The 24,204-nt window shown below is 39.1% G+C and overlaps 6 protein-coding genes across 14 annotated transcripts; 5 read left to right on the plus strand and 1 right to left on the minus strand.

Moving 5' to 3' along the window:
* Positions 1–660: 660 nt before the first annotated feature.
* On the plus strand, positions 661–2,167 carry LOC6566694 (coatomer subunit beta'). Its single transcript, XM_001992747.3, has 3 exons — positions 661–1,197; positions 1,263–1,945; positions 2,020–2,167. Exons 1-2 carry the CDS (start codon positions 849–851, stop codon positions 1,832–1,834), a joined length of 921 nt encoding a protein of 306 aa, XP_001992783.2. The 5' UTR covers positions 661–848; the 3' UTR covers positions 1,835–1,945; positions 2,020–2,167.
* Positions 2,168–2,321: 154 nt separating this feature from the next.
* LOC6566458 (coatomer subunit beta') lies at positions 2,322–6,240 on the plus strand. Its single transcript, XM_001992748.3, has 4 exons — positions 2,322–2,802; positions 3,281–3,900; positions 3,976–4,558; positions 4,762–6,240. Exons 1-4 carry the CDS (start codon positions 2,448–2,450, stop codon positions 5,961–5,963), a joined length of 2,760 nt encoding a protein of 919 aa, XP_001992784.1. The 5' UTR covers positions 2,322–2,447; the 3' UTR covers positions 5,964–6,240.
* A 118-nt stretch (positions 6,241–6,358) lies between these two features.
* LOC6566459 (interferon-inducible double-stranded RNA-dependent protein kinase activator A homolog) lies at positions 6,359–9,049 on the plus strand. Of its 4 annotated transcripts, XM_001992749.3 has the most exons (5): positions 6,359–6,506; positions 6,629–7,459; positions 7,531–7,816; positions 8,387–8,524; positions 8,639–9,049. In XM_001992749.3, the coding sequence occupies exons 2-5, from the start codon at positions 6,663–6,665 to the stop codon at positions 8,885–8,887; spliced, it is 1,470 nt and encodes a 489-aa protein (XP_001992785.1). In that variant the 5' UTR covers positions 6,359–6,506; positions 6,629–6,662; the 3' UTR covers positions 8,888–9,049. The 4 variants fall into 4 exon arrangements, with proteins under 4 accessions (XP_001992785.1, XP_032595478.1, XP_043070620.1 ...); XM_032739587.2 differs by lacking the exon at positions 6,359–6,506 and having other exon boundaries at positions 6,630–7,459; positions 8,642–9,049; XM_043214685.1 differs by lacking the exons at positions 6,359–6,506; positions 8,387–8,524 and having other exon boundaries at positions 6,631–7,459.
* Positions 9,050–9,284: 235 nt separating this feature from the next.
* On the minus strand, positions 9,285–11,095 carry LOC6566460 (inhibitor of growth protein 5). 2 transcript variants are annotated; one of them, XM_032739590.2, is made up of 5 exons: positions 10,945–11,095; positions 10,521–10,880; positions 10,242–10,453; positions 9,766–9,924; positions 9,285–9,699 (listed from the first exon to the last, which is right to left on the minus strand). In XM_032739590.2, exons 1-5 carry the CDS (start codon positions 10,979–10,981, stop codon positions 9,598–9,600), a joined length of 870 nt encoding a protein of 289 aa, XP_032595481.1. In that variant the 5' UTR covers positions 10,982–11,095; the 3' UTR covers positions 9,285–9,597. The 2 variants fall into 2 exon arrangements, with proteins under 2 accessions (XP_032595481.1, XP_001992786.1); XM_001992750.3 differs by having other exon boundaries at positions 9,287–9,699; positions 10,284–10,453; positions 10,945–11,064.
* A 199-nt stretch (positions 11,096–11,294) lies between these two features.
* LOC6566461 (heparin sulfate O-sulfotransferase) lies at positions 11,295–13,450 on the plus strand. The gene is made up of 6 exons (XM_001992751.3): positions 11,295–11,630; positions 11,700–11,959; positions 12,025–12,110; positions 12,170–12,308; positions 12,379–12,599; positions 12,664–13,450. Exons 1-6 carry the CDS (start codon positions 11,516–11,518, stop codon positions 12,905–12,907), a joined length of 1,065 nt encoding a protein of 354 aa, XP_001992787.2. The 5' UTR covers positions 11,295–11,515; the 3' UTR covers positions 12,908–13,450.
* A 1,609-nt stretch (positions 13,451–15,059) lies between these two features.
* On the plus strand, positions 15,060–20,984 carry LOC6566462 (alpha-tocopherol transfer protein-like). Of its 5 annotated transcripts, none has more exons than XM_032739712.2 (6): positions 17,282–17,312; positions 18,343–18,488; positions 18,710–18,889; positions 19,683–19,777; positions 19,867–20,020; positions 20,089–20,984. In XM_032739712.2, the coding sequence occupies exons 2-6, from the start codon at positions 18,485–18,487 to the stop codon at positions 20,574–20,576; spliced, it is 921 nt and encodes a 306-aa protein (XP_032595603.1). In that variant the 5' UTR covers positions 17,282–17,312; positions 18,343–18,484; the 3' UTR covers positions 20,577–20,984. The 5 variants fall into 5 exon arrangements, with proteins under 5 accessions (XP_001992788.1, XP_032595601.1, XP_032595603.1 ...); XM_032739711.2 differs by having other exon boundaries at positions 17,284–17,363; XM_032739713.2 differs by having other exon boundaries at positions 17,284–17,312; positions 18,348–18,488.
* The last annotated feature ends 3,220 nt before the right edge of the window (positions 20,985–24,204 follow it).

Consider the following 24,204-nt stretch of genomic DNA (forward strand, 5'->3'; position numbering starts at 1 on the left):
TTTATTATACATTCCTCGAATGAATTTAATAACCCGTTCCAGATTTGGAACACAGATATTTTGGGTGGTCTCCTCAATGTAAATTTGTGTTCCTTTTAGATCGTCTCGTACCTTTTTCCCACTTTCTCTTAATCGCTGTACTATTAATTATTCCTTATAATATACTTTATCACGCAATCAATTCAGAATCGTATACTTCTATTATTAAGAACTCAATTGCATTTTCATCTGCTTTGGTTAAGTAATTCAAACTATTTTCATGATTTGATTGGGTTTTTCTGAGGTTTCCCAATCAGCAAATGTTAAATATCTTCTGAAATCTAATAAGTTTTTCTAAAATTAATTTTAGTTTATTAATTCTTAAAACTAATTTAAAATTATATTTTTTATTTAATTTAATCAATTTCGCACTTTTTGAATTTTTTTTTTTTGTGTCGCCTGACTTTAATTGATATTAAATAAATAAACAATTATAAATTAAAATGTTGAAAAGAATATGAAATTTGAATAAAGTTGACGAAATATTTTATTATTGGGTGGGCTGTTCAAAACACCAAACACAGAGACGCAAACAGACCATACAGAGAGTGACTCACTTGCCTCCCAGTACATCCCCCTGAGCTAGCTAGCATACCGATATACCGCTGCCTCCGATAACAATGTTCTGTTTGTCTCTTGATAAAGAGTATAAAAGCTAAACGCAACGATTCGATTGACAACCATTCCAAAATATTCCACTTTCGAAGTGCGTAATTCGTGGCACAATCGCAAAAAGCTCTGACGAAAATTTAAGCAAAAAATTTCAAAAGTATTGTTTATTATTGAACGCAATCATCACCAGTATAAAGATGGCCCTTAAATTCGATATCAAGCACCGCTTCGCATCTAGCCGTGTCAAGTGCGTTGACCTGCATCCGACCGAACCGTGGATGTTGTGCGCTCTTCACAATGGCCACGTACAGATCATGAACTATAAGACCCAGCAATTGGTCAAAGATTTCGAGCTATGCGATCTTCCTGTGCGCTCCGCTCGCTTCGTGGCTCGCAAAAATTGGATTATAACCGGCTCCGATGATAAGCTCATCCGTATTTTCGACTGTAAAACGATGGAGCAGGTCCACTCCTTTGAGGCGCACTCCGATTTCGTGCGCTGCATTGCAGTGCATCCCACAGAGCCCCTGGTGCTGACCAGCAGCGGTACGTTCTTTATTAATGAACATATTTAACAATTTTTAACAATTTGAAAATATGACACATTGCAGACGATAAGCTTATCAAATTGTGGAACTGGGAGAAGATGTGGGAATGTCAGCGCATCTTTGAGGGTCACACACACTATGTCATGCAGATTGTGTTTAACCCGAAGGATAATAACACCTTTGCCTCCGCATCCTTGGATCGTACCGTTAAGGTGTGGCAGCTGGATTCGGTGTCTGCCAACCTTACATTGGAGGGGCACGAGAAGGGTGTCAATTGTGTGGACTACTATCATGGCGATGACAAGTCGTATTTGGTTTCGGGCGCAGATGATCGCTTGGTTATGATCTGGGATTATGAGAACAAGACCTGTGTACAAACACTCGAGGGGCATGCACAGAACATTACGTCTGTTTGTTTCCACCCCGAGTTGCCCATTGTGCTGACGGGCTCCGAAGATGGAACCGTGCGTATCTGGCACTCGGACACATACTGTTTGGAGACCAGCCTCAACTATGGCTTTGAGCGTGTGTGGTCCATTTCAAGTATGTGTGGCAACAACAACGTTGCCTTGGGGTGCGACGAGGGCTCCATCATTATCAAAGTAAGCAGCGAGGAACCGACCAAGTCCAAGTGATAAGGTTGCTTCGGCTCTGCCGGCAACAATAGCCACCAGTAGCGCAAATTCCAGCCCAAATTCACGGCGACGAATGCACATATTGATTGCCTTACGTTCTGCTTAATAAACGTATGTAACTAATTTAACAATACGAGTAACTTGTTCAAACTAATGTAATAAACGCATTTTCTTCCCCCCTGCAGATCAACAATTGGAACTTAAAATGCCGATGAAGACGTCAGCGTTGCCACATCGAAAAAGTGTTTACACGTCCATTGTCAAAAGTTTATCAAAATTCAAATTTCCTTTATTCTTAAAAGTATTAAATAAATGGTTTTATTGTCACTTAAACTGTTTTCTTTTTAATTTAAAAAGCTTACTCAACTTGACAAGCAGCTTTTAAAATGTGGTCATTATGTGGTAAGCGCATCGATTCGCTCACAAAATACACCGCTGTCAAATTTACGTGGCAGCTGGCAACACTAGCCCACAACTCTGACACATTAATAAGAGGCAGAAAAAGAAGAAGAAGCACGACAGCAAGTAATTTTACAATTTCGCCGCAGTGGATTTTTATTTTGATTAGCTTTAGTAGGGCATATTATTGAACGCCATCAACGACAGCATAAAGATGCCCCTTAAATTGGACATCAAGCGACGCCTCACATCGCGCTCAGACCGTGTCAAGTGCGTTGACCTGCATCCGGCCGAGCCGTGGATGTTGTGTGCTCTTTACAATGGCCACGTACACATCATGAACTATGAGAACCAGCAATTGGTTAAAGATTTCGAGGTATGCGACGTCCCTGTGCGCTCCGCTCGCTTCGTGGCTCGCAAAAATTGGATTATAACCGGCTCCGATGATATGCTCATCCGTATTTTCAACTACAACACACTGGAGAAGGTCCACTCCTTCGAGGCGCACTCCGATTACCTACGCTGCATTGCAGTGCATCCCACACAGCCCCTGGTGCTGACCAGCAGCGGTAGGTTTAATTTTTACCATTTATTTAATAATTTTTAACACATTTGAATACATGAAACATTGCACATCAATCCCCCCAATCATCAATCTCTCAAAATATGGAACAGCCTCAAATAAATGGTAGACAATTTTTTTTTTTAGCAATTACGTTAAAGCATATTTATAAAATGAATGAAGCTTTGCAGATTTTTTTAAACATTTATTTATTCTAGATCAATATGATAATCAGAGTCATTAAATACGCCTGTCCGTGTTTTTCTATGCAGGCAATTTTGTTTTATTAAAGTTAAAAGAAAAATATTTAAATTGGTGTTAAAAAAAATTATTTAGATACAAAAGATAATAAACATATTCGTATTTTTCCTATTACGAAATGTTCTAATTAAAGAGCGAACACTGAAAAAGATCTTATCGTTTACCACGTATCACATTTCGTAGATCAAAATAATTGTAATCAATATTTTATCATATTTCTGCAGACGATATGCTTATCAAATTGTGGAACTGGGAGAAGATGTGGGCATGTCAGCGCATCTTTGAGGGTCACACACACTATGTCATGCAGATTGTGTTTAATCCGAAGGATAATAACACCTTTGCCTCCGCATCCTTGGATCGTACCGTTAAGGTGTGGCAGCTGGGTTCGGTGTTTGCCAACTTTACGCTGGAGGGGCACGAGAAGGGTGTCAATTGTGTGGACTACTATCATGGCGGTGACAAGCCGTATTTGATTTCTGGTGCCGACGATCGGTTGGTTAAGATCTGGGATTATCAGAACAAGACCTGTGTGCAAACACTCGAGGGGCATGCACAGAATATTTCGTCCGTTTGCTTCCATCCCGAGTTGCCCATTGTGCTCACTGGATCCGAAGATGGAACCGTGCGCATCTGGCACTCGGGCACATACCGCTTGGAGACCTGCCTCAACTATGGCTTTGAGCGCGTGTGGACTATTTCCAGTATGCGTGGCACCAACAACGTTGCCTTGGGCTACGACGAGGGCTCCATCATCATCAAGGTGGGCCGCGAGGAACCGGCCATGTCCATGGATGTGGTTGGCAGCAAAATCATTTGGGCCAAACATTCCGAAATGCAACAGGTAAGCTAAGGAGGATATGCGAATCTAACTCGAACAGTCAATCAATGAAGACCTTACTAATTATTATTTGTGTAGGTCAATTTGAAAACCATTGCGGATGGCACCGAAATCAAGGACGGCGAGCGTCTGCCCGTTGCCGTTAAGGATATGGGCGCCTGTGAAATCTATCCGCAGACCATTGCACACAATCCCAATGGCCGTTTTGTGGTCGTCTGTGGTGACGGCGAATACATCATCTATACATCCATGGCGCTGCGCAACAAGGCCTTTGGTTCCGCTCAGGAGTTTGTCTGGGCGCTAGAGAGCAATGAGTATGCCATACGCGAGAACAATGGCACGGTTCGCATCTTCCGAAATTTTAAGGAGCGAAAAAGCTTCACGCCCGAATATGGCGCCGAGAGCATCTATGGTGGCTACTACTTTGGCGTAAAGACCTCTTCGGGCTTGGCCTTCTACGACTGGGAGACATTGCAGCTGGTGCGACGCATCGAAGTGCAGCCGCGCAATGTGTTCTGGAACGAAAGTGGCAGCCTCGTCTGCCTTGCCACCGATGACTCGTACTTCATCTTGGGTGTGGATGCGGCACAAATCGCCAATGCGCTGGAGACCAAGGAGGGCCTTGAGGATGATGGTGTGGAAAGTGCATTTAATGTGCTCGGTGAGTCATTGTAATTATAGTTTATTTTATTAACTCAACTAGAATCGATGAAGCTGCCAATGATAAAGTTACCTTGACTATTGTTAAATAATAATTGATTGGTGATTACCCATGATGGGTTCCTTGTGCCTTTGTGGAATAGCTATTTTAAATAATCATTTGATCTCCAAAACCAAAATATTTATGCACTATTTCTGTTGCAGGCGAGGTTTCCGAGTCTGTGAAAACTGGACTGTGGGTGGGCGATTGCTTCATTTACACCAATTCGGTGAATCGCATCAATTACTACGTGGGCGGCGAGATTGTGACCATATCACATTTGGATCGCACCATGTACTTGCTGGGTTATGTGCCGAAGGACAATCGCTTGTATTTAGGCGACAAAGAGCTGAATGTGATTAGCTTCTGCCTGCAGTTGTCCGTCCTGGAGTACCAGACGGCCGTGATGCGACGCGACTTTGAGCGCGCCGATCTTGTGCTGCCCACCATACCGAAGGAGCATCGCACGCGTGTCGCTCACTTCCTGGAGAAGCAGGGTTTCAAGGAGCAGGCGCTGCAGGTGTCCACAGATGCGGATCACAAATTTGATCTGGCACTGCAAATTGGCGAGCTGGAAATCGCATTGAAGCTGGCACGCGAGGCGGAGAACTCACAGAAATGGTCACAGCTGGCCGATGTGGCGGCACGCAAGAATAACATGGCCCTTGTCAAGGAGTGCATGCAGAAGGCCAACGATTTCAGTGGCCTGCTGCTGCTCTCGACGGCCTCGAGTGATGCCCAGATGCTGGAGGAGGTGGGTGCGACTAGTTCCGCCCAAGGACGCCATAATATTGCATTCCTCGCTGCCTTTCTCCGTTCCGATGTCGACCGTTGCCTGGAGATTCTCATCGAGACGAATCGTCTGCCCGAGGCGGCGTTCTTTGCCCGCACCTACTTGCCCAGCCAAATGTCGCGAGTGGTGGAATTGTGGCGTGAGGAGTTGAGCAAGGTCAATGAGAAGGCTGGCCAATCGCTGGCCGATCCCACACAGTACACAAATCTCTTTCCGGGTCTGGGCGATGCCCTCCGCGTTGAGCAACATCTGCTGGAGGAGCGAACGCGCAAGTTGCCCGCTCGCATCGCCGGTCAGCTGCCACTAAATAGCGAGCGTAATCCGCTCGAGGAACTGCATGCGATCGAGCAGCAGAGTGGTGTTGGTCAGCAGGAGGAGAAAGTGAAGCCGGCATTTGTGCCAGCAGCAGCGATCTTGACCACAGCAAGCAGCACTGCTGCGACTGCAGCTGCTGCCGTCAGTGAGGATGATGACGATGACGATTTGGATCTGGAGATTGATGGGATTACGCTGGATGACAACATAGATACGACAGATGTTAATCTGGATGACGACTTTCTCAGCGATGATTAGATGTGTTGGCTGCCCCAAAGCACACGCTGTATTCGATAATATGCATAGAAATATCGTAAATTCCTTTGTTGATTCGGGAAAGAAAACTCCAAAAAAACAAAAACCACAATCGCAATTGAAAGCTGCTAATTCCACAAACATTCACCGTTGATTTGATTGAACGAGTGTTTCCCGTGCATTAATTATACAAATTAAAAATCTATTATATATATACCTATCTATAATGTACAACATTTATGCAGCAAAATCGAATTGCAATAAATATTATATTTAAAAATGTGTTTTTGTGAAATTGCGCTCGGCTGCTTCTTCTTACTGTTTGACATTCTGACATTTTTGCACACAATCAGCGTTGCCACAGGGCAAGCTGTCAGTTATTATTAAATACGGCAACACAGCAGCATCACAAATACATATATATCCGCAGATATTGTGTGTGTGCGACTGGATTTTGCTGTATTTTTTATTTAAGAATGAATTATTAATAAACAATTAATAAATTATTATTAAATAAAAAACAGTATAAAACCCCGCCAATCAAACGTGAGTACTACTAAGCACACAGAGTGCATATCTGACAAATAAACACTATTTAGTGCATATTAATGCGTCGTCATTGATTGCATTCTATTGATTTTTCAAGCAACGTTGCATTCTTTTTCCAGATACACACTATTTATAATTATTATTTACGTTAATATGGATCCAAAACACTACCATGCTCATGAACAGCAGCAGCAGCAACAACAGCATTTGCTTGAGCAACAAATGCATTACCAACATATTCAGCAGCAGCAGCTCCAACAGCAACAGCTGCCCATGCAGGCGGGATTTGCGCCGCGTCGGCAATTTGACAACATGGGCAACTCACCAGCTGCCTTGGCGGCTGCTTCTTTGGCCAATGGTGGTGTAGTTGGCTGCAGCGACTCGCTGATGGGTAAGCCGTCAATGATGCAGCGACCAAAGATGAAGAAGGAGAAACAGCTGCAGGCGCTCCAACAGCAGCAGCAGCAACAACAACAGCAACAGCAGCATCATCATCCTCAACATCTCCCTGAGCTGAGTGGTACGTTGGGCAGCACCGGCACTTTACCAGTTGACGACACGCTCAAGTTTGTTAACGAAACGGATGCCAATGGGCTGGCCATGAAGACACCGGTCAGCATGCTGCAGGAAATGTTGAGTCGACTCGGCATTACGCCGGGCTACGAGCTGGTACAGATCGAGGGCGCTATACATGAGCCGACATTCCGGTTTCGTGTGTCCTTCAAGGACAAAGATACACCATTTACCGCTATGGGCGCTGGCCGCTCCAAGAAAGAGGCTAAGCATGCGGCTGCCCATGCCCTGATTAACAAGCTGATTGGCGTCCAGCTGGAATCTCAGGGAAATTCAGCAGCAGCAGCAGCCGCTGCAGCGGTTGTTGGCAACTCTCTGGCTGTGGGCAGCGGTGGCGATGGCAATGGCAGCAATGCCAATACTTCCGGCAGCGGCGAGTAAATATTTTGATAACCCCTTCAAATACCAAATAGTATCAATTGTTAATGTGTTAAACTCTTCTTGTTAGCGCTGGCGACAAGATTGTGGGCAATCCCATTGGTTTGCTGCAGGAGAAGTGCATGCAACGTCGTTGGCCGCCGCCATCGTATGAAACGGAGACAGAGGTGGGACTGCCGCATGAGCGACTATTTACGATTGCGTGCACCATCCTGCATTATCGCGAGGTGGGCAAGGGCAAGAGCAAGAAGATTGCCAAACGGCTGGCCGCCCATAAGATGTGGACACGCCTGGAGGAGACGCCCATCGATGCTAACCAAATCAATGACAGCATCTGCAACGAACTGGAGGGTGATGTGAGTAATATTGCGGTTGTAAGCGTCGTGCAGCTGCCGGTAGTGCCACAACCACAACCACTAACACAAGCTCCCAGTCGTTGTTACGACCGCATTTCATCCAATTATAATGTGTACGAACTGTAGAATGTGTTTCTTTTTAACTTTTTAACGTAATTAATTCTTTGGCTTCCATATAGAAATAGAAAATATTAACCTTTGCAACCAACATGTGTAAATACTCGTTGCTTAATTTAAAATATTTGTATTTGTCATTTTAATTGAATTTATTGCTTTTCATAGTACTTACAATCTAGCTAAATTTAACCGGCTTCATTTTTAATATGTATGAAATAATAATTGAAATGTTATATTATTTGAAAGTATGTTTTTTTCAAATACCTTTTGATTGTTTCTACTTCTTTTTTCCCTTGTTTTTTCAAATGCAAACTTAGCTTGAATTATATTTTGACGTTTTTATCGTGAATTTATAATACATGTTGGAAATTCGTGATATGTTTCAACTCACCATTTGATTGGCGAGGAATTTTTTGCTTATTAAATGAGAAAATGTTGCGCTCTTATTTGCAGCCCCGTAACATCGATAGTTATTATGGTGATTTGAAAGATATCACTGTGCCAACACTGACCACACAACATAGTAACAAAGTGTCGCAATTCCACAAGACATTGAAAAATGCTACAGGCAAAAAACTGCTTAAATTACAGGTAAATTGTACTGCTACTAGAGATGCAGCTGTTTCGACGGTCTGTTGTATTGGCCATTGAAAAAGGCCATGTATGCGAGATGTGTTATGATTGATATGGATTTATCTTTTTCAGAAGACATGCCTGAAGAGCTCGAAACTTGACTACGTTAAACTGCTGTCGGAGATTGCTATGGAGAATCAGTTCGAGGTTACCTACGTGGACATTGAGGAGAGGACGTTTACCAGGCAGTTTCAGTGTCTGGTTCAATTATCCACGTTGCCGGTCGGCGTTTGCCTTGGCACAGGGACAACGCCTGCTGAGGCGCAGCGACATGCAGCTCAGAATGCCCTTGAGTATTTGAAGATTATGACCAAAAAGTAGGCCAACCAACTAATTTGCAAAATCGGAACGCACATCACGAAGACAGTCTTCGGAGGCTCACGGCAGCAATTTTCAGCACTGTGTTTAAAATATATATTATTTTCATGTTTTGATCTTCGTTAACACATTGAATTAGCAAAGACATTAAATACATTAAGAAAATCTATTTGATTTAAATTGCACAGGTAGTGCATAATTTTAATTTAATTGACAAACGAATTAATTTTTATGAAAAAATCCCACAAGTCTATGGATAATGTTGCACACTAATTGTATCGAATCAACTGTAATATATTTAGATATAAATTTTGATATAATTAAAAATCTAATTTTAAAAATGTTATATTTTGGATATGGAAATCACATTTGGTTTTAACAACTGTTGTACAAAATGAACTCCATGTCAACAGCTATGACTAACATATGTCATCTAAAGATGGCAAAGAAACTAAATGAAAATAAACTGAAACTGAAACATGAACTAATTAAAGGTAACACGGAATAGTTTTAAGAAAAGAAACGCTTGTATGTTATTGTAAACAACACAGGTTACCAAATAAACATTTTGATTGATGTATAAAAAACTGTGTTTAATAGTGATTCATACTTATGCTAAGAAACTAAGAACTAAGTGGCGTAAGGGTTATTTACATTGACCGACAGTTGAGAAGCAACTCGTTATTGCTGCCTGTGGAAATGGTCATTAATATCTACTTCTTTTTACGGTCCTGCGTGCACTTGGGACAAAACCATTTGCCCTTTGGCTTCGTGGTGAGGCCCACACAGGCAAAGTGAAACCACTCAATAGGGCACTGGCAAAATAAAAGAAAAGGCATTTTAAAATCATATAGGTAAACAATAATTATGAATAAACGCACGTCTGGATTGTCGCAGCCAATCATTTCGCCATAGGAGACCTGGTGGCATAAGCAATATGTTGGCTCGTTCGGATCCACTGGCATGTCCATGACATCGCTGGGATGCGTTGCAGTCGTGTGGCAAGATTCCTTCTCAGAATCATCAACATCAACCGCTTTCTGTGTGGTGGCAAAAAGAAAACGAGATTTAATAAATACCTCCAAAAATGCTTAGCTCTTATCGGGGATCATGCAGGCAGGTGAAATGTAAAAAATGAAATATGCAAAGCTAATTGAATATCTAATCTCAAATACACTGAATACATACGTTAAGAGGCAAATGGAGGGGGATCTTTCGTGCAGAGTATATTCAGCGATTTTGCTACTTTGTAGGCTATCAGGCAAACAAACTAAACTAAATAGTGGTTAGAAAGAGGGAGTAACAATCGCAACAGGACGAATACATATATGAATAATGCTTGATGAAGATGATTTACCTTTTGGGCGCCCCCCTTGCGTGTTTCTTTTTCTTGATTTACCTTAGACTTTTTCTTTTTGCTACCTTGGCCAGCACTGCTGCTAGCATTCAGATTCGCGCCACTGGCACTGTTCGAATGATTGCCACCACGGCCAGTCTCCTCATCTGAGGAAGCTGGCTTTTTCTTTTTACTCGTTGCCTTGCCATCCTTGGTTTTCTTACGGCCACCCTCTGTATAAAATATAAACATAAATTAATTTGATACATTCAGTTCACTGTCTCAATGTAGTTTACGTACTTTTGGCGACCGCTTCCTCGGATTTGGCACGCGTGGATGAGGCCTTCTCTTGTATCTCGCCCTCAAACCGCGCCAAATCATTGTCGAGTCTTCGGATTTGTTTGTCCACCAGTTCGTACGTTTGTATAGCCAGCTGAACTTTGTCATCGCTGTATTCTTTCGCCTTGCCAAAGAGTGCCTTAATGTCCTCCAAGCGCTCCTTGCGCTCCTCCTCGCTCATCGAACCGCTCTCCGTGGTTAGTTTGCGCATAAAATCCTTTGCATGGCTGTCGATGCTTTTCATCGCAGTCTGTGCCCGATCATCCAGTTTCCTCATCAGCTTAAAGTTCCGCTCCAGTTCCGTTGGCAGTGATTCCAATCCTAAATGAGAAAAACGAAATCAATTGCCGCCTCTGCTTGTTTTTAGCTTTTATTTTTCACAGACCGTCTAGATAATTTTCTAAATATATTGCTGATGACATTTTGTATAGATCTTGTGCGGACTTTAGTTGTTTTTATTTTTCCTTCTTTAATTGCACTTTACTAACAAAAACCAAGCGTCTATTTACGACTCACAAGCAGCTGTTTTATTTTTAGTGTGCAGCAATGTTTACAGATTCTGTTCAATGGTACATTCTCGCCATCTCGCTCTTGCGCTAAATAGTTACGTGGCAGATAATAATGCATACTAATTTGTAATAACAATACCTCAAAAATATAATTCAAAGCTTATAAGCAGAATTAAAATCGCTATATTGAATAATATATCCTATATCCTACATATGTGAAAATCACATTACTCGATAGCACAGTTGGTAATCGTCCAGCGTGCGGTGCACAACACTGCCAAAGACAGCTGTTTTTTACGCTGGTCAATATTGCAGCCAGCGGCTCACTGAGAAAAAAAACCCAAAATGGAAAATACCTGCACACAATTTGGCTAAAAATCATTTAATAAAAATGCGTAGAGCCGCTACAAAAGATTGAAGAACACATCAGATTTAGGCAGCAACAGTATGTATAAGAAATTGCGTAAGATGTTGCCTCCAATGCGTCCACTCCACTGGTTTCTACTCGCCCTCTGCATCTTTGTCACCTTTTATTGGTTGGTCGAATTGCGATTGAAACAAGGTTTGTACTCAGACTCCCATTTGCCATATCATTTGTGCAATATTGTATATTATATTTCCCTATGTGCAGCCATAAAGCCACTGTCGAACATGGCTGGCAACGGTGCGACTCAAGCGGCGCAATCATCGCAATCATCGCTTGCTCAAATTGCGCCCACATTGGATAACTTCAATTATGAGGAGCAATTGGTGGTGCTGTACAATCGGGTACCCAAGACGGGCTCAACCAGTTTCGTGAACATCGCCTACGATTTGTGCAAACAAAACAGATATCACGTTCTGCATATCAATGTAACTGCCAATATGCACGTACTTTCGCTGCCAAATCAGGTGAGTCTAGTGGCCATCGCTATCGAACACACTAGAGCTGTTTAACTGTTATGTTTTTCGTTTAGATCTCCTTTGTGCGCAATGTGACTAGATGGCATGAAATGAAGCCGGCTCTCTATCACGGACACATGGCATTTCTCGATTTCTCCAAGTAGGTGTATCAAATTTATAGACATTAAATATTATTATATTTATATCACTATTTTGCAGATTCCAAATCGCACACAAGCCCATCTATATAAATGTGGTGCGTAAGCCCCTGGATAGACTCGTCTCATATTACTACTTTCTGCGTTATGGCGACAATTATCGCCCCAATTTGGTGCGAAAAAAAGCTGGCAATAAAATTGTAAGTATCTAATTATTATATTTGTTTACATATTCTATATGTCATATTTGATTTGGATTCAATTATGCAGACATTCGATGAGTGCGTTATTCAAAAGCAAGCCGACTGTGATCCCAAAAATATGTGGCTGCAAATACCATTCTTTTGTGGGCACGCTGCCGAGTGCTGGGAACCCGGCAGTGATTGGGCCTTAAAGCAGGCCAAGCGCAATTTGGTCAACGAGTACTTCTTGGTCGGTGTCACAGAGCAAATGTACGAGTTTGTGGACCTCCTAGAAAGATCGCTGCCCAGGTGAGTTTAAGTCGTGAAATCCTATCCGAGATGAGCATGTTTTAAATGACATTTAAATTTGCAGAATATTTCAAGGCTTTCGTGAGCACTATCAAAATTCCAATAAATCTCATTTACGTGTGACCTCTTCAAAGTTACCGCCCACTGAATCTACCAAACAGACCATACAGAGATCCAAGATTTGGCAAATGGAGAACGAACTGTACGAGTTTGCACTGGCACAGTTCGAATTTACCAAAAAGAAACTGATGCAGCCAGATAATAAGCATTTGCAACAGTTCATGTACGAGAAAGTTCGGCCCAAATGATTGCTTGGGAGAAGCAAGGGTAAAACAAAAGGCAAACACCGAATCAGAAATGGCAAATTGCAGCCCAAGTGCAGGTTAAACGAATAGAATCCTGTATATATATATATATAGCTGTTGTAGATGTAATCTGTACTTAAAATCAAGCAAAGAACTCGTGAAAGACACTAAAGACTTTAGAATTGAATATCGTTGACATATTAATGATTTTATCTGTATATATATATACACACATAGTTTAGTATAGTTTATATAGTAAGTCATACATAACGCTTTTCTTAGAGTTACGTAAGCAATATATACTTAGCAACAATTGTAATAACTATACGAAGCACAATGCATTTAGTCCTTCGTCTAGTAAACTGTACTCTTTTATAATTAGTATTTGACAATACCGCGTTAAGCGTAAAGCCCAAATACAGATTAATTGCTGGGTGCTGCGCTTACCAATTACCAACTAATTTTTGGTAACTTATAGATTAAACTAATTTGTAAGTACGATCTTTAATGATATTATTTGTGATTAAAGATTAAAGTAATTTGTAAGTACGATCTATAATGATATTAATTGTGACTCTAGAAAAAATGTATATCAGCTTTTAGCACTTGTAACTAAGAAACTCATCAAGTCAAATACATTGTAAATACATATTAACTACATGTCAACTCTGAAACTAGCTCACTATCAGCGGCTGTCTGCGATTAGTTGCATGCAACTGGATAAATTGACTTAATCTGTCGACTGGTTATTTATTTATGCATATAAACAACACACACAGTCATCTATCAGTAAATAGTCAATATTTATTTAATGCATGGCGAACTGTGCTTAAGTTAATTGCTGTTGAAATTGCATCGCAGCTCAGCGAAATTCCATTGAACTTTAAAAAGCTGACGTAGCTCGACTCTCAGCATTGACGGTTTGGCTGACAGGCTGTCAGACTGACTAAGTGACTGAAAGACCGGCTGACTATATAAATTACAGAAAGCACAAAAAGAAACAGAAATGGAAATTGAATTAAATTTCGGGCACACATGCGATACTTTAATACATTAATTGCTCGGGCAAAGACAATGAGTTTGCATTATCGCCAGTTGAACATTTGAACGGAGACACGCAAGTCGTCGAATCGTTTGACTTGAGCTCGTTGCTGTTTAGTTTAGTTTTTTATTTTACTCAAAAGCAGTTAATTATGAAGTAACTTAAGGCATTAAAAAAAAGTGGCAAATACAAAGTGCGAGCAGTTTAGATTTCGAACCCATGTAGCAGTTATTATTAAATATAGCGACGCGTGCGAGATTTTTTTTAGTTTTAAATCACCACATAAATATTTATATAAATGTACATATATACATATATGTACATATATTGCGTATATAAATAGGCTAAGTCACCTTAGCCCGACTTTTGAATGCGACTCATACCGGGTACTGAGTGGGCTTTTTGCTTGAGCGTTCAAAGGTTCAACAATAATTATATACTTCTGCGGTGCACTGCGAGAAATGACTGTGAAATAGTTGACTACTATTAGTTATAACAGTTGCGGTACCAATATAGTGCAATATGTGTGTATAACAGCATATGCGTCCGAGTTATAAAGAGAGAAATGACTGTAAATTAGGCATCTGCTGTTAGTTACAACAGTTCCAGGATTTACTAACTTCGCGCTGTAACATATATATGTAACAGTTATATATCTGTGGTGCACATTCGTTATTCGTTATAACAGTTCGGGAGCAATATGGTGTAATATATGTGTATAACAGTTTATGAAGGCTTGCATGAGTTGGAAATTTGCCTTGAACTTTAACCCAGTGCGGCGTTTTTCTCATTGATATATAAATATAGACTAAGCAGACAACTGCACAGGGCTTAGCCATTAAGCCTTAGCGACATTCCAGTAAATCGCTGTATAACAGCTAACGATGCCAGCACTTTTCAACGAGCTGAAATTAGCCATAAGTAATAGTTTTGTGTGTGACCTGTCAACACATACAGACACGTGTGTGTGAGCGTACATTAATTCTTAACTACCTTGATATACACACATACAAAATACATTCGATCCGGGTATAAAACTGTTGAATAAAGAGCATTATATTTTCAGTCTTTAAGCGTGTTAAGACCGAGATAGACCAGCCATAAATCGTATAGCTTGCAATATTTCATTCAACAAGTCAAACAACCTCATAAGAAAACGCATTTAAAGGATATTAACGCAACTCGCTTTTGGATTAGCTGAGCCCGTATTCAATTTTGGTAAGTGTACTATTTTCAGTGTTGTGTTATTGTTTTTGCATAGATACATACATATTTACTGCAGCGTGCTGATGCGCTGATGCGTGCGCTTTAAGCATTCTGTTTTGGCTTCGTTGCGCTTTTCGCTTCTCTTTTGTGCTTGCCCTTTGCATAATGAACAGCACAAATTCAATGTCTACACAAGCAGAGCAAAAAGAGCAACAACAAATGCAATGCTTGCAACTGGTTGCCTTTTTGCACGCTTGCCAGCACTGCACCAAGCTGTCAGATATGTTCGCGTTTCCTTTTGCATTCACTTTCGGCTTCGCCGCCAAAGCTGTAATTGTGAGTTGTCAAAGAGTGGCTGGAATTGCTGCGGATTTGTGTGAAGGAGACGCATTTAACGAAATTCGTATAGAATTTTGCTTGAGAAGTTTAATAAACGGTTGGCATTGACACTTTTGAAGCTCAGGCTAAAAGCTTGCGCCGGTTCCTGTTCAAGTGCAACTGCAAATGCACATGCATTGTTATTGCTGTTTACGCTACAAAGTCAACGTGAAAATATTAAATATATAAAAATGAATATCGAGATGAGCTGTGCTTCTGTCATTATGCCGCCGAGTGCAGCAACAACCTGCTTGCCTAGGACAGCAGCCTCCACTTCCGTTGGTTTAGGTGAGACAGCCATACATACATACATATCATACACACACACATACACTTTAAATGTGTTTACTTTGCACAAGTACACACACACATGCATACATGCATATGTTTTTAACTTTCATAAGTTTTTGGCATGTAAGGTTAAAGCACTTTTTACATTGAATTTGTCATGAACATAGTTCAATGTCATATCTTTATGTGTGTGTGTTTAATTTTTTTTTCTTTTTTGGCAAGACTACTTGACATTTATGCTTACTGTCTTTACGTCATGGTTATTTCGGTTTATCCCTTTTTCGCGTTTTCTCGCATGTTTTTTTTTTAATTGCAAATTTTGCTATCTTTTTTGACATTGTTTGGGTAACACCACTAAACAAACAGTGCAATATAAATCGAATTTGAGCTTCTTATGATCTACTACAAATCTATTTTTATTTTTAAGTTTAATGAACTTATGAATATGGTTTTACAAGTGGAAGACTCTTAAAAATAAAGCACTTTTCCCTAATTAAAAAAATAAAAATGTATTGAAAAATATTCAATTAACAGGTAGTACTGTATTTAACGTATAGTTGTTTAAAAATCAGTTGTTGAAAAAATTGCAAAAAGTAATTGTTCGATTTGTGATCAGAAACATAATATGCCAAATAGTGGTGCTATTTTTTTGCTCGCCACTGTACATATGTAGGTGTGTTTATTACTCTACGATGATATTTTCTCAAAGTCTGATTTTATATCTAACGACACGGCTGTTTGATTCGTGAGTGAATTTTGGCCAAAACTGAGAAGACAAGCCAAAACACACACAAAAAATAATGAATGGATGTTGCGAGTCAAAGGCGAGCTTCGCACGTGTTGGCGTCGAATATACAAAAGAAACAAAAAGGTGACGAAAGAAGTGCTGGTCTGGTCCCATGCCCATGGTTGGGCTGTGTTGTTGTCTGAAACGTGTTGGACCCAATCAACCACAATTATAAGCGAAGCGCACACTCTGAGCCATTGTTGTCAAACAGCTGTAATTACTGTGTAATGGCTAATTAACGTGTATCACTATCGCTAGCACTAGCTGACATTGAACCGAAAGTACAAAGCCTGAGGGTCAAAACTGGAGACAATTACAAATACATATATACATATATCGAAGAGGCTGCTGCTGTTGGTGTTGCTCTTGGAATACTCTCTACAGCAGCAGCAGTAGCAGCAACAACAGCTGAGTATCCGCATTGAAAACCAGCTTTGGCATAATTTCCCAAATGCATTCGCTTCTCTTGCAACCCCTCAGCTTTTGCTCACTTTTAGCTCAATCTCACTCTCGCTCTCCGCGAATGTCATGCTCAAGTTCAGCTTCAGCTTCAGCTTCAGTTGTAGCTTTAGCTTTATTTAGCTTTTGCTTCAGCTGTTGTCATCGGTGAATTTCCAGTTTTTTAATTCTTGGCCTGGTATATAATCTTCGCAACGCGCTTTTGGCTGCCACAGTTTCGTCTGCTCTTTCGGCTCCGTTACACGGTTTGTTGTCAGCGCTGCTCCGTCTACACGGCATTATCACTGATCTTTATGGTAGCACTACGAGTATAGCCAGCTCCCCCAAAAAACGAGTTTCACGTTTTCGGTTTCAGTTCAAATTGTGTCTTGGTGTTTTTCTGTTGTGCTCGGAGTGTGTACTATATAAATTATACGATTATTATCGTGTTGCTTTCAAAAGACATTAACTATTCATAAGTTTATGCTGTACATTATACATATATTGTTGTTGTTGTTGTTGTTGTTGTTTGTACGCATTTTGTGCATTTTTAGGTTGCGCCAAAAACTATTCGAAACTTCTCGTTAAACGTTTGCTTTTATTTATTTACTATTTACTATTATTTACTACGATTTGATGTGATTACAAAGTACCAAATTAAATGCTCATTCATCTCAATCAAAGTCCATCAATGTCTCTGAGCGCTTTTGAGTCGATCTAATTGTCTTTTGTTTAGACCCAAATTCCCATAGATAATCGGTTGAGTTGCGTATTAGCCTCAAAAATACATATATTATTATATATAATGATCATTTTATATATATTTACATATATATATATATATATATATATCTTCCACAACAACTTTAGCCTTAGATTTTTTAAATTACACGTTTAGCTGAATGTTGAAATGTGTAATTTAAAAAGCAAAAACAAGATTGCAATTAAACCAAGTAGAACAAGCTGAGATTAAGAATTTAGCTCAATGTTTAATTCGCCAATATCTTCATGGCAAATGCATTCTCATCTCAAAGTCAGCGGAAGTAAAAAAAAAAAACTGTTGCTGAAAATAATAACTTTTATGCAGCATCCGTTATTGAAATCGGTTGTTTTTTTTTTTTGCAAACCACAAAGCGAATGTCAAGGTTAAGGTTAAGGTTGCAAAGAAGAAAAAAATAGAAGATATAACCGGTTGATCGGCAATGGATCGGCCTGCATTTGTGCTGATATTGCAACGATCCGGTTTGTAAATGAAAACCAACAACAATATATATATATATGTACAATTTGTCACAGAGCAGTAGCTGGAATACTTGAGATCGTAAAGTCAATACGAGAATTAAGCAAAAATTGAGTGCTAAGCACAAAAGAATATATATATTTATCACTTCATTTCAAAAGTGCTTCAACCAACAGCAACAAATACGCCTGCTGCAAAATGAGTAAGTAATAATTACTGATTTTGTTTATCCACAGAGCTCTTACACAATAACCCATACAGACATTATATAGAATTGCAAATTGTTGTTAGTCAAAAGGTTTCTCTCCATATATATATATATATAGGCAAACACGCTACTTGTTACATGCACTAATTGCATTTTAATTGTCATTTTCTTTTCCATCATTTGAATTTTGTTTTTGATTGTTGTTTGATTAATAGGAGTGCCCACCATGTTATCGGAACTCGATGCATTGCCCACGCTGAAGCTGGGCGATTATACGCTTCAGTTTGAACTGGGCGAACCCACCGCTGCAGCCAAGGAAGTTGCAGTCCGGGAACTGCGGGAAACCCCCGAGCGTCAAAAGCAGGCCACGCAGGAGCTGAAGCGTTTGCTTGACGGTAAGTCCGCCATTTATATGTATATAGATATAGATATCTCATGATTTTCCCAATCAAGCATTAAGTAGAACTGGGGATTAGTTGTGTTTAGTATTCTATTTGCTAAGGAAATTCCAATAATTTCAATCAACAAATTTATGCACACTCATTAAGCAGAACTCTACTTGACTTAAGTGTTTTATATTAAGTGATTATAAATAATGTATACAATCTAATGATGATGGAGTTCAGATTAATTGAATGGGGCACAAAGTTCAATGACAATCCATTTTGTTACCGATATTCTGATGCTTTCTATAAGCAGTGCAAACTTAAATCACTCAAAAAAAAAAACAGCTTGATTGGGTCACAAAACCAATCTATACAAACCACTTTTAAAATGTTGAGGCAGGGCAATATTCCAATTGGTTTTTTTTAGACTTTGTAGACTTTAAACTCATATTGCAATACATACTCCATAGTAAGAAAGTGCAATTATTAGCATGACATTAATTATATAGCGACAGAACCTTTACTTATCTTTCCAATTACGATGAGACTAAAAGTCGACTTCCTTGACGACCCCCCTTATTACAGTAGTTTACATGTTATAACCATTTAAGTAAACGCACAGCTAAGTTTGAGTCTAGAGAAAGATATATCTACAAGTATAGCGTCAGTTATTGGAAAAGGTCAAAGAGATCAGTCGCATCACACTTGTGTAATTAACAAAGAAACTTGTTGGACTTTGTTCAGTTTGAAAGCAAAATTTATTATAATTACATAACAATTAAAAAAATTTATTAACGTTTAGCGGAAACCGATTTGTACTGCCCCAAGGACAACGAGGAGTGGCTGATACGCTTCCTGCGTCCCTGCAAGTATTATCCAGAGAGTGCGCGTGACCTGGTATGCGTCTATATATATATATATATATATATATACATAATTAATAAGCAGTTGCCCATTAACTTAATGTATCAACTTCTCAATCCCAGATCAAGCGCTACTACTCATTCAAGGTGAAGCATTCGGATGTGTATAATGACCTGAAACCGACGCGGGAGGCCAACATCTTTAAGCACAATATACTCACCGTGTTCCCCAATCGTGATCAGTGCGGACGCCGCATCTTGTTACTGGAGCTGGGCAGTAAGTGGATATATGGCCTTAGGGTTAATATGACTGCATTTGTAATATCTGATTTTTGTTGCATTCAGAACGCTGGAAGCACAAGCAGGTCACACTCGATGAGGTGTTCAAGGGTGCCGTCATATTCCTGGAGGCCGCCATGCTGGAGCCGGAGACACAGATCAATGGCGCTGTCGTTATCTTCGACATGGATGGCCTTAGTCTGCAGCAGACATGGCAGTTTACGCCGCCATTTGCCAAGCGGATTGTCGACTGGCTGCAGGACTCGGTGGCACTGCGCATCAAGGCCATTCACATTGTGAATCAGCCCAAGATCTTCAATGTTGTCTTTGCGCTCTTCAAGCCCTTCCTGCGCGAGAAGCTGCGCAGTCGCATCATCTTCCATGGCACCGATCGCGACTCCCTGCACAAGTACATGTCGCCCAAGTGCCTGCCAGCCTGCTATGGCGGCATCCTGGAGCTTCCGCGCGTCGATGGCGATCAGTGGTATCAGCTGCTGCTCATGTGCGATGGCGAATACGATGCCATCAATTCGTATGGCTACAAAAAGAAGTGAGAAGGAGCGATGAGCAGTGACGCGCATCGTGTCCGCAATGTGTGCAGTGCAGCAAGTGATATTTCTCCCTCGTCTATCGAAAACTCGTTTAATATGCATTAAGCCTAAATATCTGTTATACGCTTGTCCAATGCCAACGCCAACGCTTGCGATACTATACAGTTTTCGCTGGTTTCGCTAGTGATAGAGCCAACAAGTTTGCCTTAGTCTTATGCAGTAAGTGTTATAGCTGACATATTTCACTTTATACACACACACACACACACACACACATCCATATACATATATATATATATATATACTTAATTGGGGGTAAGCGTAATTATAGCCTGTTATTACCTATATTACTTACATAGATAAAGATACACATTAATAGAAATATATATATGTCAAAATGTTATAATGAAAGCAGAATTTCAAATTATTTTTACCCATTTCATTTTATTTGAGTTTCTTCATTCATATTATTTACAATTGAGTTGTAGACAAACGAATAATGTATTTATTACTTATAATGATCTTCATTGGCTTGATCTAAGTAAGTTTTTCGTTAAACAAAGCAGTCCAAAAGCTTAACTTCGCACGTTGAATATCAATTGGCTTCAGATAGTTAACTGTTAAAAGCACAAACTGAATGAATTAAGCTGCTATATATAAATGTGTATATATTTGTATAACAGTTAATGCACTGCTCTAAAGTTAAAAAAAAAAAATGTTCACTTGAAGCTCATTTGGTCAAATCATTTGATCCAATTCCAAGGCACAATTGTTATACACAACTTGTAGTATTATCAAAGACTGTAGATATATATAATTGAAAGTCGGACAACGGTTTAGAATAAAAAAATATAATTTTATTGAAAACACGACTTCTTACTTTTGAGTACAAAATGTGACTGACTTAAATACTGAATGCGCTGCTTTATATGGATATTCTTCTCGTCGTCCAGCGTGGGAACTGCTGAGTTGACAAATGCAGCGTGATCGTAACTTCTTCACTCAGTTGCGCGTTTTTCGGTTGGCAACTGAACTATTATTATTTGCAGCGTCAGCTATTTTGCTTGCAGCTGGCTACGGGTGTATATGTGAGTGTTTGTTTGTTTATGTCTGGCTTGTGCGTGTGTGTGTGTGTGTGTGTGTGGACATGAGAGATCCATGTGATCTGAATATGTCACTTCCCCATCCATTAGAAATTGGCTTGTCCTCAAGCGTTCAGTGTAGGGTATATTCTTAAGTCGTTGGCGCTTTCCATGGTTGCTTTGTCTTCATTTTCGACGGGTGGTGTTGTTACTGTACTATTCTTATATTCTATTATCGTTCGTTTTGGTAAATTTTTGTATTTGAATAAAGAATAGCTAATTATTACTATTGATAATATTGTTACTGATGTTAAGCTTATGATTAATAATGTATTGTTTGTTCTTGTATGTTCTCTTATGAGTTCTTTAGTTTGTATGAATGCTAACGGCTCTGTTTTAGTTATATTATTACTGATATAAACGGTTTGTGTAAAATCTGATATTACATTTGATATCTGGATATCTTCTAATTGGACAGAACAATTGGTTGCTTTAATAATGTTGTTTCCTAAAATTTCAATCTTTTGTGGTATACAGTTTTGATTAAGTGTAATTTTAGGTAAGTTCCAAGTTAATATTACATTTGGTTCTATGAAATTTATTTCATAGTTTTTTCTTGTTTTTGTGAAAATATCTTATTTTCTTTATTTCTTCGGTATTTCCTTTTATAAATTCTATTTGATGATTATAATTATTTAATGGTCTTTCTGTGGTTTGAATACAATTTTGATTATCTTCGTTTGCGCTATGTATTGTCGCTGCTATGCTATCTTGAGTATTCCCCATGAAATTTTCTTCTACGTTATTTTCTTCTGTTTTAATCCTTGAAAGTGCATCAGCTACGTAGTTTTCTTTGCCTGGTATGTATTTGATTTCATAATCGTATTCGTTTAGTCTTATTTTCCACCTTTGTAACTTCATGTTTGGCTCTTTTATGTTGTTTAGCCATATAAGAGGTTTGTGATCGCTAAGTATTTCAAAATTTCTGCCAAATAAGTATGATCTGAAATTTTTCGTTGCCCATATTATTGCTAATAATTCCTTTTCTATCGCTGAATATTTTATCTCATGCTCGTTTAAAGTTCTACTAGCATAACATATTGGTTTGTGATCCTGTGATAAAACTGCTCCTAACGCATAATTACTAGCGTCTGTAGTAAGTGAGAATTTTTTCTTGAAATCCGGATATACTAATATTGGGTCTGATGTTATGAGTAATTTTAATTTCTCAAAGGCTTCTAAGTATGTTATTTCTTTTTCGTTAACTTTTGCTCCTTTCTTTAGCTTTATTGTCATTGGTTTCACAACTTTTGCGAAATTTGGTATGAATTTCCTGTAAAATCCACATAATCCTAGGAATCTTTTGATTTCTTTTGGGGTCTTAGGGATTGGAAATTTTTTAATGGCTTTTATTTTGATTGGGTTAGGTTTTATTCCTTCCGTTGTTATTATATGTCCTAGAAATTCAGTTTCTTTTTTCATGAATTCGCACTTATCTAGTTGTAGTTTTAGATTTGCTTCTCTGAGCTTTCTAAAAACTTTCCTTAACGCTAATATGTGTTCTTCCAATGAAGTGGAATACACTACTATGTCATCCATGTAAACTAGACAATTTTTGTTAATTAAGTCTCCTAAAAGATTGTTCATACAACGCTGAAAGGTTGCTGGTGCATTTTTCAAGCCAAATGGCATTCGCGTATATTCGAAATGTCCTGCTTTGGTTGAGAATGCTGTTTTTGCTATTGATTTTTCGTCCATCTGAATTTGATGAAATCCTTTAGCCAAATCGATTGTTGTGAAATATTGACATTTTCCTAATTTGTCTAATATTTCATCCATTACAGGTATGGGAAATTTATCGCTTACTGTTTTTTCGTTAAGGGTGCGATAGTCTACTACTATTCTATATTTTTTCTTTCCTGATGCATCTTCTTTTTTTGGTACTATCCAAATAGGAGAACAATAAGGTGAATTAGATGGTCGTATAATACCTTGTTGCATCATTTCTTTCATTTGCTTGTTAACTTCGTCATCAAAGGTTTGTGGATATTTATATGGTTTCTTATAACAAGGGTCCTCATTTTTTGTATTGATAACGTGTTTTACAGTATTTGTGAAAGTCAAATTGTCACTCTCTTTATACTGAATATCGCTAAATTCAAACAAAATGTTTGTTAACGTGGCTTTTTCTTCTGTATTTAGGTGTTCTAATCTAAACTGATTGCTTTCCACTAATTCGTTTTCCAATGCGTATGCTGTATGTATATCTTTTATTAGTAGTGGGTCTTTATATTCTTCTTCCTTATTTTCGTTATTATATTTAAATGAAAATTGAAAATTATTAAGTTTAACAAATTCGTCTTCGTAATTGATCACGCTTCTACAATCCTTAAGGAACGTTCGGCCTAAGAGGATGTCAAAATTTTCGGAAAAATTATGTATGAAAAACTTTTGATCTGTTGGACACAGTTTGCTAGGGGCTAATGATATGCTGGTATTTAATTTTATTTCTCCACTTATGGTTTGACAAGTAATATTTTCTTTAAAAG

The sequence above is a fragment of the Drosophila grimshawi genome, unplaced genomic scaffold (genome assembly GCF_018153295.1).
Source record: "Drosophila grimshawi isolate 15287-2541.00 unplaced genomic scaffold, ASM1815329v1 contig_1377, whole genome shotgun sequence".
Taxonomy (NCBI): domain Eukaryota; kingdom Metazoa; phylum Arthropoda; class Insecta; order Diptera; family Drosophilidae; genus Drosophila; species Drosophila grimshawi.

Excerpts from the sequence above, each read along its gene's own strand:
- LOC6566694 (XM_001992747.3), top strand. The coding sequence starts at position 849 with ATGGCCCTTAAATTCGATATCAAGCACCGCTTCGCATCTAGCCGTGTC. Across the intron at positions 1,198-1,262 it reads CCTGGTGCTGACCAGCAGCG|ACGATAAGCTTATCAAATTG; the intron begins GTACGTTCTTTA and ends GACACATTGCAG.
- LOC6566458 (XM_001992748.3), top strand. The coding sequence starts at position 2,448 with ATGCCCCTTAAATTGGACATCAAGCGACGCCTCACATCGCGCTCAGAC. Across the intron at positions 2,803-3,280 it reads CCTGGTGCTGACCAGCAGCG|ACGATATGCTTATCAAATTG; the intron begins GTAGGTTTAATT and ends ATATTTCTGCAG. Across the intron at positions 3,901-3,975 it reads AACATTCCGAAATGCAACAG|GTCAATTTGAAAACCATTGC; the intron begins GTAAGCTAAGGA and ends TTATTTGTGTAG.
- LOC6566459 (XM_001992749.3), top strand. The coding sequence starts at position 6,663 with ATGGATCCAAAACACTACCATGCTCATGAACAGCAGCAGCAGCAACAA. Across the intron at positions 7,460-7,530 it reads AATACTTCCGGCAGCGGCGA|CGCTGGCGACAAGATTGTGG; the intron begins GTAAATATTTTG and ends TCTTCTTGTTAG. Across the intron at positions 8,525-8,638 it reads AAAAACTGCTTAAATTACAG|AAGACATGCCTGAAGAGCTC; the intron begins GTAAATTGTACT and ends TATCTTTTTCAG.
- LOC6566460 (XM_032739590.2), bottom strand. The coding sequence starts at position 10,981 with ATGTCATCAGCAATATATTTAGAAAATTATCTAGACG. Across the intron at positions 10,881-10,944 it reads TTTAGAAAATTATCTAGACG|GATTGGAATCACTGCCAACG; the intron begins GTCTGTGAAAAA and ends TTTCTCATTTAG. Across the intron at positions 9,925-10,241 it reads GCAAGGGGGGCGCCCAAAAG|AAAGCGGTTGATGTTGATGA; the intron begins GTAAATCATCTT and ends GCCACCACACAG.
- LOC6566461 (XM_001992751.3), top strand. The coding sequence starts at position 11,516 with ATGTATAAGAAATTGCGTAAGATGTTGCCTCCAATGCGTCCACTCCAC. Across the intron at positions 11,960-12,024 it reads TACTTTCGCTGCCAAATCAG|ATCTCCTTTGTGCGCAATGT; the intron begins GTGAGTCTAGTG and ends TTTTTCGTTTAG. Across the intron at positions 12,111-12,169 it reads GCATTTCTCGATTTCTCCAA|ATTCCAAATCGCACACAAGC; the intron begins GTAGGTGTATCA and ends ACTATTTTGCAG.
- LOC6566462 (XM_032739710.2), top strand. The coding sequence starts at position 15,722 with ATGAATATCGAGATGAGCTGTGCTTCTGTCATTATGCCGCCGAGTGCA. Across the intron at positions 15,819-18,709 it reads CTCCACTTCCGTTGGTTTAG|GAGTGCCCACCATGTTATCG; the intron begins GTGAGACAGCCA and ends TTTGATTAATAG. Across the intron at positions 19,778-19,866 it reads CAGAGAGTGCGCGTGACCTG|ATCAAGCGCTACTACTCATT; the intron begins GTATGCGTCTAT and ends TCTCAATCCCAG.